This window comes from Thalassophryne amazonica, chromosome 20 (genome assembly GCF_902500255.1).
Source record: "Thalassophryne amazonica chromosome 20, fThaAma1.1, whole genome shotgun sequence".
Classification (NCBI taxonomy): Eukaryota; Metazoa; Chordata; class Actinopteri; order Batrachoidiformes; family Batrachoididae; genus Thalassophryne; species Thalassophryne amazonica.
The window spans coordinates 33,630,796-33,642,099 of NC_047122.1; the positions used below are offsets into that span (position 1 = coordinate 33,630,796).

Sequence of the window (11,304 nt, forward strand, 5' to 3'; positions counted from 1 at the left end):
AGTGAGTGCTTTGTATGGCAGCACCCTGACGTCGGGGTGAATGTGAGGCATAATTGTAAAGCGTTTTGAGCATCTGATGCAGATGGAAAAGCTCTTTATAAATGCAGTCCATTTACCATTTAACAGCCTGCTGACAGTCAAAGCATTGTGCCTTGGTGGAGGTATTTCTCTCTCAGTGCAGAGCTTATATGATCGCTAAGTCTGCTTGTTTGTTCAACTTCATCAAGATATCAAAAATAACAATTAAAAAAAAATAGATTTCAACTGAATTTTTTTAGTGAGATGGGTGTTAGGTCAGAGAAGATTTCAGAGGTGATCTGGATCTTGTATCTTAAGAAATATTAAGAAAAAAAAAAAAACACCTTATGACATCATGAAGTGCTTCATCCAGCCAAACCTCACATAATGTCTTAATGCATGGTCTTATGATGTCACAAAGAGTTATAGATACCCTGTCTTCTTGTTTAGGCTATATTTGACTTCTCCCGAAGCTGCTAAATGCAAGAAGAGCTGGTGAGAACAAATCAGCAGGAAGGAAGGAAAATTATTACAGTTGAAGATTAAGATGTGCTGCAGCTTTGCACTCCCCAAGTGCGCCTGTCCAGTGGAGCTCTGGAAACCTTGGAAAACAGATAAACCAAAATCTTTCAACCTGTCAGAGCACCAGGGATCCCGCTTGCATGTAACAAAAGCTCACTGACATTTAATGACGGATTAACTGCATGTAAAATAGATTCAGTGCAGTGAGAGAACATTGCAGAGTTCGTTACATTTTTATGGTGCCTGTGCTGTTGTAAACCAATTTGTTTGCATGGTGACTTTGTTCCAGCCCATATAATCTCACTGAAATAATGAATATCAAATGTGGGTTTGACCCAAGTGATGGTTATGAACTCATCCTTAAAAGTATAAATGTGGTTGGATTGCTTTGTAGAGTTTATCTGTGAATACAATAATCATTGTATGGCATTTTGTGTGCATGGCAATGAAATACTGATGTATTTATTAACCATCTTTATGTTTTACATGTAACAGGTACTGCAGTATGCCAAACAATAAAAGCATAAAAAATTATAATGGTGCAATTTATTGTTGTGAAATCACAAGCAAAAATATTAAATATATTCAGTTTGAATTTTGTGGTTAAACTTTGCTTTCTGTGTACAATCAGGTTTTTGTTTTTTTTTAGCACATACAGTATCAGCATAAATGTAAAAGAAAAAACATTACACAAAATAGTGCACATCTATGCTGGTATCTTATGACTTTTTCTTTGATACATCCAATTAAAATTGGCTGCTATTACAAGGGAGGGAATGGATCATATGACTTTTAATCAGAATATTAAAAGAGGTCTTCTTGTGCTATTATTTTTATCTACCTTTTACAGATAAATGAGGATGGCATTTCATATTGAACAATCTCATAACCACACAATGTCTGTGCACATAAAAACTATCCTGCTCTAAGCAAAATTTAAGTCTGACAGACCCTCTTCTCGACTTCTGTGACCTATGTCACGGATGTCCATATATAGTCTTGTGCTTGCTCTGTAGATCACCCCCATCCTTTTGGGGAAAGGGAGCAAAGCCAAGAGCAGCTCTTTTCTATGTAAAGCTGCATGCAGCAAAACAGGTTGTTTGTTAAAGACCTAAAAATATATTTTAAGGAAGCTTTTGGCTTTGCATTCTTACTAAACAATTCTCTTATGGCTGTTTTTGCAACAACTTGTCTGATACTAGCTCACCGAAAATGCGTGTAACATGACCCCCTTTTTAAAGCGTCAGGATGCTAATATACTCGTAGGTCACGTGGTGACTTAAAAATTATGTAAAACTTTGTAATGAGAAATGTGACACTGAGTCCTTTTTTAATTTTTGCACCCGTTGCTTTACATGAAAAGGAGGTGCTGCTGGCCACGCCTTCTCATTGAAGGGTTGACGGATGTTAACATGTGAAAAGTTTTCCTCTCTCTCATTGACCGCATGTCTGACAGAGCAACCAGGTGAATAGATATGAAGTTTGGCAGCAGAGAAGATTTTTAAGGCCAGGCTGCCAACCATTGGTGAACTGGCAGAACAGCGCTGCTTGTCCAGGGCAAGAAGGATAATCAGGGACACTTTACATCCATTTAACAATCTGTTTTCCCTCCTGCCCTCAGGTAGATGGTAATGTATTCTGAGTTGCAAAACATGCAGGTTCAGGGACTGCTTCTACCCAGCCGCTATAAGACAGTTAAATACAAATCAACAGACATTCGTTCAGTGTATCGATATTTTGTTCTGTGACATCTTTTTACTGAATGACAATAAAAACAAGTCTGTCACACTTTATGTCACAGAACACTAAAATGATTTGTTTCAGTTTGCAAATAGCAGTACAGACTAGTGGCACTTTGAAGATATTTAACATAAAATCCCATCCATACTGAACTCTAAAAGTTGGATTAAAATGAAATTTTTTTTTTTTTTTTTTTTGCAATATGTCCTTTTTAATCTCTAGAATGGTTGCATTCTCTTCCGAAGCCTCTCGAAGTTTGCTCCTCTTGTGCCTTTAAGTCTCTTCGAGGTTCTGTCCTGGGACCAGTTTTATGATCATCCCGTCCACCTCCACACCCCCAAAACTCTCCCTCCTCAGTCTTTGGATCTCAGTGTTAAGCCCCAGCAGTGTCTGAGCCAGCTGGAGATCTTGCGAGCGCATCTCAAGCTGCATGAAAAAAAAATGAATCCAGATCAGCGTGACAGAACTTTCAATCCTTGCGCTTACTTTTCGTGTTACTGCGTGAACTCTGAAACAGACTTTTCAGGGTTCTTTCTACATGTAACCTTTTTCAGTCTATGGAGAAAAAGTGCAAAAATGTTGATTCAGCCAGTCAGCTTACCAATTCAGACCTCAGCCAGGTTATGGCTCCATCTATCTGCGCCCTCCGCAGCTCTTCGTTGGCTTGGAAGCTCCGGCCGATGCTCACGGAGCGGACGGCAGTGCCAGAGTCTTGAGGATCTTCCCGAGGTTCTGCTGTCGCCCTGAAGGCATGAATCAGTCTGTTCTTGATGTTCTCCAGAACCATGGTCGACAAGGTGTCCTCGCTGTGACTGTCCCTGTCCATGCTTGGAGGAGGGAGTGGAAGATTAACCGTGGTGCCCTTCACGTGTGCCCTCCACCGGATCCTCCGTCCCAGCTGTAGGTGCTTTTTCAGGAGGCTTCCTCATGTGAACAGAGCTCTGCCGTACAAGTTTGTTGGAGTAGCTCTGGTCATCCCTTTGGCCGGCTGGCGCAGATCTGGCATGTTTTTGTCTTTGTTACTATGGTGAAGCAGCCCTCCGCCTTCACGCCCCCCCTCCCCCGTTCACAAACCCCAAGAAGAATGGTGGAAGACCTCAAACAAAGACCATTGTTGCCTTCTAAAAGAACTGAAAAGATCCTCCCAACTCCCCCCCAACACACACACTTTTTCTTTCTTCTCAATCAATCCCCCCACCCCCCCCCCCCCCCTTACACTTCCAGTGTGAGAAATGTCTTGTGAGTGAGCTCTCATTTGGACAAAGTGCCCGTGTGTCAACCCAGCGTATGTGTGTGCCTGTGTGGAAAAGACTTCTTAGAGCTTCTCCCTAAATAAGACCTGCTTGTCAGCTTAGGAGACAGACAGGTTGGGCGAGGAGGGAGACACAGACTCAGTGTTAGCCGCTTCACAATAAAGGCCGTCCGACGGTGAAATATAACCAGCTCCTTTGTGCAAACGTTAAGTCTGTTCCCTGCGGAGCTTCGGGGACAGTTTTTGGCAGCTGCGAACAGCTTTTCCTGACTTTTGTAGAGAGATGAGACAGAGGTCTAGTGTATTTTTCTCCCTGACTTATTGGCCTGGCTGTGAGAATTGAGACGGCACATTTGGAAAGGACATTGCACTCAGTCAATGCCTTCGAGCCCATAGCGTTTCCCTAAAGTCATTTTTCACAGTGAGAAAATGTTTTGCTTCTGCTTTGGCGATATGTCCTGCTTTGGCATGACTACATTATTGTTGGTGGTCCATGTTGATAAAAGTCCACATATTGTCCATTTCTCACATTGAACTGTGAAGCCTGATTGGAAGAATAGACAGAGAAGTTGAGCTACTATACATGTATTTGTTGATGGAGAAAACTACAGCTGATCCCAATTACTGAACACTGGCCACGTGCACTATTCTTTAATCATGGTCTCATCGCTGACGTTTGATTCAGATCTTGGCATTTGATTCTTTTTACTGAAGTTTGATATTGATTGTTTTTATATTCTGTTCACTGTCATTGGCTATGATTGTGATACCTGTTTTTGATCCAAATCCTGGCCTTTGATGTTTTTGTTAAACATGGATCTTAATCACTGATCTTTGATCCTTAATAATGACAAATTTGATTGTGATCACTGACCTTTGATCCTTAATTCTAACAGATTTGATTGTGACTGCTGCCCTTTGATCCCGATCACTGACCTTTGATGCTTAATCCTAACGTGATTGTCATTGCTGTTCTTTGATCCAAATCCTGACCTTTGATATTTTCATTAAACAATGATCCTGATCACTGTCCTTTGATGCTCAATGCTAACATTTAATTCTGATCACTGACTTTCGATGCTTAATACTGTCATTTGATTGTGAATGATGTCCTTTGATCCTGACATCTGATTATTACATCTGATATTTTCATTAAACATTTATCCTGACCACTGAACTTTCATGCTGACATCAAGAAGACCTACTAGTGGCTAGAAAAGGCCAGTCTAAAGAACAGTGCATAGGCTCATGGCATGGCATGATCATGGCCGCATAAGAACAAGCCATAAGCACCAGGGCCCGTATCCACAAAGCAACCCAAAGTCCTCTCAAAGAGCTCCTAACTTAGCCTAAAAATTCCTGGCAAGGAATCGTAGCCTAAGAGTGAGTCAGCAGGTGCCTGAGAGTAACTCTGAGCAAGGAGGGGACAGGAAGTCCTAAAAAACCAATACACCCGGCCCTTCTAGTCATGAATGTACAGTGAAATCAACCGATCATAAAAACTGAACTGCATTAAGATGTATAATCGTGAGGATAACTTAATGTTATGATCATAATGTTACGATGATGAAACCCAGCAAAATTAAATTAATTGTTACACAGCTTGAAAATGTTTGAACATACCTCATTCACATGCTGATTATCTATATATTAAAAGCGTGCGTGCATGCATGCGTGCGTGCGTTTATTTTGTACGGTCATTGAGAGTACATAATATAACTGTAAATATGTTAAAAATACATGCATGACACAAGAAACTGAAAGCACTTATTTCCACTGTGGTCCATTTAAAAATCAAATGACAATATAGATGTAATAATAAAAGAAAATAACAATATTAATAATACCAATATAATAATAATGTAAGCGACATGGGTGTGTGTGAAGGAATAAAGCAGTCACCACAGGTTTAGAGTCTAATAATAATAATATTAACAGTGTGTATATGATAACAAGAACCTAAACAATTTATAAATACATTAAGACAGTAAATTAACATAAAATATTTACATAGATCAAGTGGGTAGTGTGTTACTGACTCACTGTCATCATACATACGGAGAGTATCTCTGCTTCCTCTCTGTCTTTTCCACCATCTTCTCTGTTTAAGACACCCTTAGGTTTCTTAAAAGTCCTCATCCCTACTCTTACCACTTTGGCACCTTAGGAGCTATCTTAAAGCCTAAGGTGCTTTATGGACAACTTTCATCTTACCAAGAGAAAATGCTAAGGCCTAAGGGCCCCTTCACACATAATTGAGGTAGAATTGTGCACGAAGGAGGAGTCAAATGCCACTTGTGAAAAATCCCATTCGCGCACACCAGCGGCCGAAAGACAAGAAGTGCCCTGCAAGTGCCCATTCGACTCCTCTCTCGGCAGGTGTCGGCCAAATTCCAGGTGTCACACACGAACCTCTAACACTGCTCGCTGGACCCAGCACGAGAGTAGACAGCAGGCGACCACATTCAATCTGTCTGTGAAAATTGACTAAGTGCCCTACAAGTATGGCGTAACCTAGCAACACACATGGGCGTGACTGTGCCGAACCCCCCCCACCCCACACACACACACACACACACACACACACACATGGCTTGTGGAGTGCGCCCCCCCCACACACACACACCATGAATCCAACATTATCAGCTGTCGCCGAAGGCCCTGGAGTTCGATCGCTGTCCACCGCACTGAGCTGCTGGAACAGCTGACCGCTGTGTACCGCAACGCAGCTGGTGAACACACAATGCACATGTGTGGGCAGCCACTCATGTCCTCATGACATGCTAATAATTAGATACTGACACAGTCACATGAGGACCGCCTAGCATCTGAGCGTGTGGTACGGTGTGAAGCCAGCCAAGCAGGCTGATGTCACTTCCACCATGTAAATTGTAGGTTACATGACAGACAGAAAGAGTGGAGATTAAATAACACAAATAAGGGTAAAGGCATGAACTCATTCTTGTCTGATCGCTTTGCTCATATGCTTTGCTGTGGACATACAGCGCCTGTCAGCTGACTGCCGCGTCAGCTGGACATGACTGTGCATGCAAAGTGTTACATTACAAACACAGACATCAGACAGATGCAGAACAAACAAATAATAACATATACTCAACAAAAATATAAACGCAACACTTTTGGTTTTGCTCCCATTTTGTATGAGATGAACTCAAAGATCTAAAACTTTTTCCACATACACAATATCACCATTTCCCTCAAATATTGTTCACAACCAGTTCTAAATCTGTGATAGTGAGCACTTCTCCTTTGCTGAGATAATCCATCCCACCTCACAGGTGTGCCATACCAAGATGCTGATTAGACACCATGATTAGTGCACAGGTGTGCACTATATTTTTATATTTTTGTTGAGTGTATATATAAAATAAAAATCACAGAATGAAGGAACAGAGAGTGAGCCTTTTTTTCTGTGAGCTTCCAAACTCGCCGCAAAAAGGTGGGCGTGTTCCCCTGTGACATGCAGCTGTTCAGATATCTGGAGGTGGGAAGGTGAGGTGATGGTCTAGTGGTTAAAGAATTGGGCTTGAGACCAGAGGATCCTTGGTTCAAATCCCAGCCTGACTGGAAAATCACTAAGGGCGCTTGGGCAACTGTGTGTGTCAATGTTCAAAAATCAGAATTAGTGCATTATTTTAAAATGAACAGATATGTGTTATATTTTCACTTTGTACAAATGACAGAGTTGACATTAATGTAGTTATTCTATCTAGATTAATTTGATTTAAAATTAAAACCATAAGTCAAACTGCTTTCCTTTATAAGACGTCTGCCTCACGGCTGGACCACTGTATGCTGTCAAGGTAAATGATGGTTCCCCAAGACAGTGGGCAGGGCGCACAAAGACAGAAGCACTGACTCACTGGCTGTGTTTGAGTTTGTGATCACCTTTTATTCTATCACAAGCATTGGCTGTGTTTAAACTCAAAATTGGCTTGTTAGTAGCTGAGAGTGTACCGGAGACAACAGTGATAGTTATTGGTTAGCTGTAGCTTCCAATAAATTTCTTTGGAGGTTTATCAGTCTAGCATTATAAAACATAACTTTTCAGTTAGCTGATTAGTGGTTATCGAGGCTAACTTTTTGGTTAGCTGAGCGCACTACTGCATTCAGGAAATCACCCCTTGGGACGCCCCCACAAGGCGCATGTCACTGTGGGATTCCCCACCTTGTAATCATTAAAACACATATCACATTTGCAGCGGATCACTGCACGCTGGACACACCATGCCAGCTGATGTGTTCACAACGCGAGAGCCTAGCTCTTCATGACACAGGAGCCGACTCTTCATGAGACGAGCGCATCAGGTAATTCATGTAAAATATAAAAGGGAGAACATTTACCCACATCATTTCATTACTTCCTGGTGTACGTCTAGGCGGCGGCTAAATCCACTCTTTATAACAGGAATTAAGTAATATGAATTGTGGTGTTTTTTATTTTTAAATTAACATCACGTCTGAAGTTTTATAAAGTGAAAATATCAGATATATGTTTTAGTTTTAAAGTAATGCACTAATTTTGAAGGTTTTAGTGTGGACATTGTGTCTTCACAAAGTGCATTATGGGTAACCTCAGTACATTCACGACAGAAGAAATGCATTTGATGGTGATGACCTTAGTATTTCTTGTTTTTTTCTTGTTGTTTAATGCTGAAAAATTATACTGTATTTCTTGTCTTTCTGATGCCTGGTTCTGTTTTTCTCTCTGTTTAAGGTGCAGCTCCATCCAGAGATGGGAGTTGTATTTGCACTCCTGTCCTGTGCACCAACAGCATTTCCTGTATATATTAATTTTGTGAATTGTTCTGTAATTTGTGTGTGTAGCATGGCCCAAGCAGAGGATCACCCCTTTGAGTCTGGTCTGCTTGAGGTTTCTTCCTCAGAGGGAGTTTTTCCTTATCACTGTTGCTCTGGGGGTTAGTAAGGTTAGACCTTACTTGTGTGAAGCGCCTTGAGGCAACTCTGTTGTGATTTGGGGCTATATAAATGAAAATAAATTGAAATTGATGGCGGAGTGATCAGGCTCCACGCGGACAACAACATTAAACCTTTTGTATATTGTGCCTAAAACTCTTGTGAATATATTCTCTGGGTTTATAGACATTGTTATTGTGTTTGTTTTATGTAAAAATGCCAGAAGAAGCTCAGGTTGCTTCTCCATTATTTTCAATTAGAATCATTGTGAGCTGCAACGCTTCATGTTCTTTAACGTCTTGCTTTTGTCAAACACTGACTGTCCTGTTTGTTCCAGAGTATGAAAACTGCAAGTTTTCAGGGTCTCTACTGCCATCTACATAGACACACATATATATAAATGACTGTAACTCCTCAATTATTAATGCAATATTTTGTTGAACCCCTTAAATTAAAGGTGTGTCTACATTACACAAACATCTTAATTGTTTCATTTCAGCTCCACTTGGTGGTGCACAGAGGCAAAATTACAAAAATTCTGTCACTGTCCAAATACATATGGGCTTGAGTGTATATGTGAGGGCATCAGGAATGGGACATCACATCAAGAAAATCAGATGTGTTGCATGTGTTTGCTAATTTGAAAGTACATCATTTTGTGTCCCTTTTTTTTTTAACCCTCTTTTGCTTTCCCACTTTGTTTTATTTTATATTGCAGGTCAGAATTAGTAAAAACAAAAACTGAAAAAATAAAATGCAAAAATGTAAAAAAAAAGTGTTATGTGCTGACGCGAGTTGGGGAGCGGACCTGCGTCTGACTGAACCCAGCGCTAAATAACCAGAAAGCGGTTCCAAAAACAAAACATTTATTCCCCTTTCGTGCAATAATTGTGTACAACATAAAAGTGCATTTGTCTGGCAGAGTGAAGGACGGCGCACTCTCCAGTGCCCAAAGAGATCGAAGCCCGGCGCTTCTGGACTCACGTTCACCGCCAAACACCCCCCAGGTGGACACGACAAACCGACTCTGTGAAGGATAGAAAAGGTGAGGTAAGTCAGCAGCTACAACCAATATCCTTCAAAGGCACACACTATCAGCAACACATTCAGGTCTGAATTTAAGCTCTATGTAAATGAGCAGCTTCTCACAACAGGTGGAGGATCATCTGTCCGCACGCCACGGCCGTGAGAAGCGAGCTGCACAACTCTCATCAATATTCATAACTGCGTAACAAAATACCAAATTACTGTTAACACTTATTCAGACAATTAATCACCTCTGATGTGTGCTGACAGCATGTGTCCCTCACCCGTCCTCCTTCACAGGCACGATGTGTCAAACCCAGGCGCGGTCCTCAGCGTCTCACAAACGAACATCACAAGGTCGAGTTCCCAGCAATTCTGCTCGAATCACACATGGCTTAAATGCAGAACGCCATCTCATTATCTGCTTCAGCTGAAAGTCTTTAAGGTTGCACGTGAGCATTATCCACAGGTGCTGCATATCACGTTGATGAGGGTGAAGGACTCTTCTGCCAGCACCTTCTCCACAGACAATAAATCAGTTTGCATACCACCTGGAGAGCAAAGAAAAGAAAAGAACACCAAAATGTCCAGCCAAACCCCCCAACACACAACAAAAAGGCAGATTTGAAGCCTTTTCCTACTTTTTTGGGGGGGGGCTTGCATCAGGAAAGATTAGGTTCAGTACCCTTTTCTTTGCATTTGATCTCTCTTCTTGGTATTTTCACAGACAGCCTTTAGACATCACAAAAAGTGACACTAGACACAAAAACAGTCGTTTCTTAGAAGAAGTAAATCCTATATAGTCGTGAATCTGATGAGTATCCACAGTTCCCCCGGTTGTCTACCAGTTAGACAACGGTTACTTCCCCAGCCAAAGCTGGTACCCAACTGAGACAAATGAAGTGTCTTCATTTTCTTAGAGATTTTTTTTCCTGAAAGACATAATTTCTTATCAAACTTTTTTTTAAAGATGCATCAACTTTGTATTTACCCTATGATGTATTTTTTAGATACAAGCAGCTGTTTTTGAAACTCCTTATGACCTATATTAACTTGCAGAAAAACTTTACAATATGACCCCTTTAACTTTGGCTGGCATTAAAACTGAAAAGTGTGGTTAAGCATTAGGCTTTAGAGCAGGGGATCCAAAACCCAGCCAGACCAGAAAATTGCAAAACGCTTTTGGGCAAAAATCCTTAATCTCCTGATGCTCCTAACATTGGTGTGTGTATGGGTGAATGTGAGGCATAATTGTAAAGTGCTATGAGCTTCTGATGCAGATGGAAAAGTGCTGTATATATGCAGCCCATTTACTTTGTAGGCACGTGCACCAGGACTTTATGTGCAAGATTATTTTTGCATACTAATGAGAAACAGGCCCTTATTATTATTATTATTCAGTGAGTGAGTGAGTGAGTGAGTGAATGAGTGAGTGAGTGAGTGTACACAGCCCAGCATCCCTCCGTCTGCTCCTCAGCAGCAGCATCAGCACCACTCGCTGCATCCAGCTCAGGCTTTCAAAATCGACCAATCAGAACGCAGAGGGGCTGTGCGCCATCTTGTTAGGAGCAGCAGGAGCCGGAGGAAGAATAATGGAAAAACAGCTTCTGCCACCTGAAGCGACGGCGCGCCGGGATAAAACACAATAACCGGTGAGTTATTTCGATATTGTATAAACGTTTTAAAAGAATGGCTCGGACCGAATCGTATTTGTTTTTTGTTTTTAACGCCGTCTTGACCGTGTTATGTTTGAATGACTGGGGCTAACGCTAGCGGCTCTGCAGCATCACCTGTTGGGATTGAAAGCG

At 41.4% G+C, this 11,304-nt stretch overlaps 1 protein-coding gene and 1 pseudogene across 1 annotated transcript; one reads left to right on the forward strand and one right to left on the reverse strand.

The window, feature by feature from the left end:
- Positions 1-2,478: 2,478 nt before the first annotated feature.
- Positions 2,479-3,349, reverse strand: si:ch211-153f2.3 (protein FAM167A). Its single transcript, XM_034160718.1, has 2 exons — positions 2,882-3,349; positions 2,479-2,706 (listed from the first exon to the last, which is right to left on the reverse strand). Exons 1-2 carry the CDS (start codon positions 3,104-3,106, stop codon positions 2,554-2,556), a joined length of 378 nt encoding a protein of 125 aa, XP_034016609.1. The 5' UTR covers positions 3,107-3,349; the 3' UTR covers positions 2,479-2,553.
- Positions 3,350-10,931: 7,582 nt separating this feature from the next.
- The window catches only part of LOC117501492, a 22,267-nt pseudogene continuing 21,894 nt past the window's right edge, over positions 10,932-11,304 (forward strand).

Excerpts from the sequence above, each read along its gene's own strand:
- si:ch211-153f2.3 (XM_034160718.1), bottom strand. The coding sequence starts at position 3,106 with ATGGACAGGGACAGTCACAGCGAGGACACCTTGTCGACCATGGTTCTG. Across the intron at positions 2,707-2,881 it reads CCTGGCTGAGGTCTGAATTG|CTTGAGATGCGCTCGCAAGA; the intron begins GTAAGCTGACTG and ends TTTTTCATGCAG.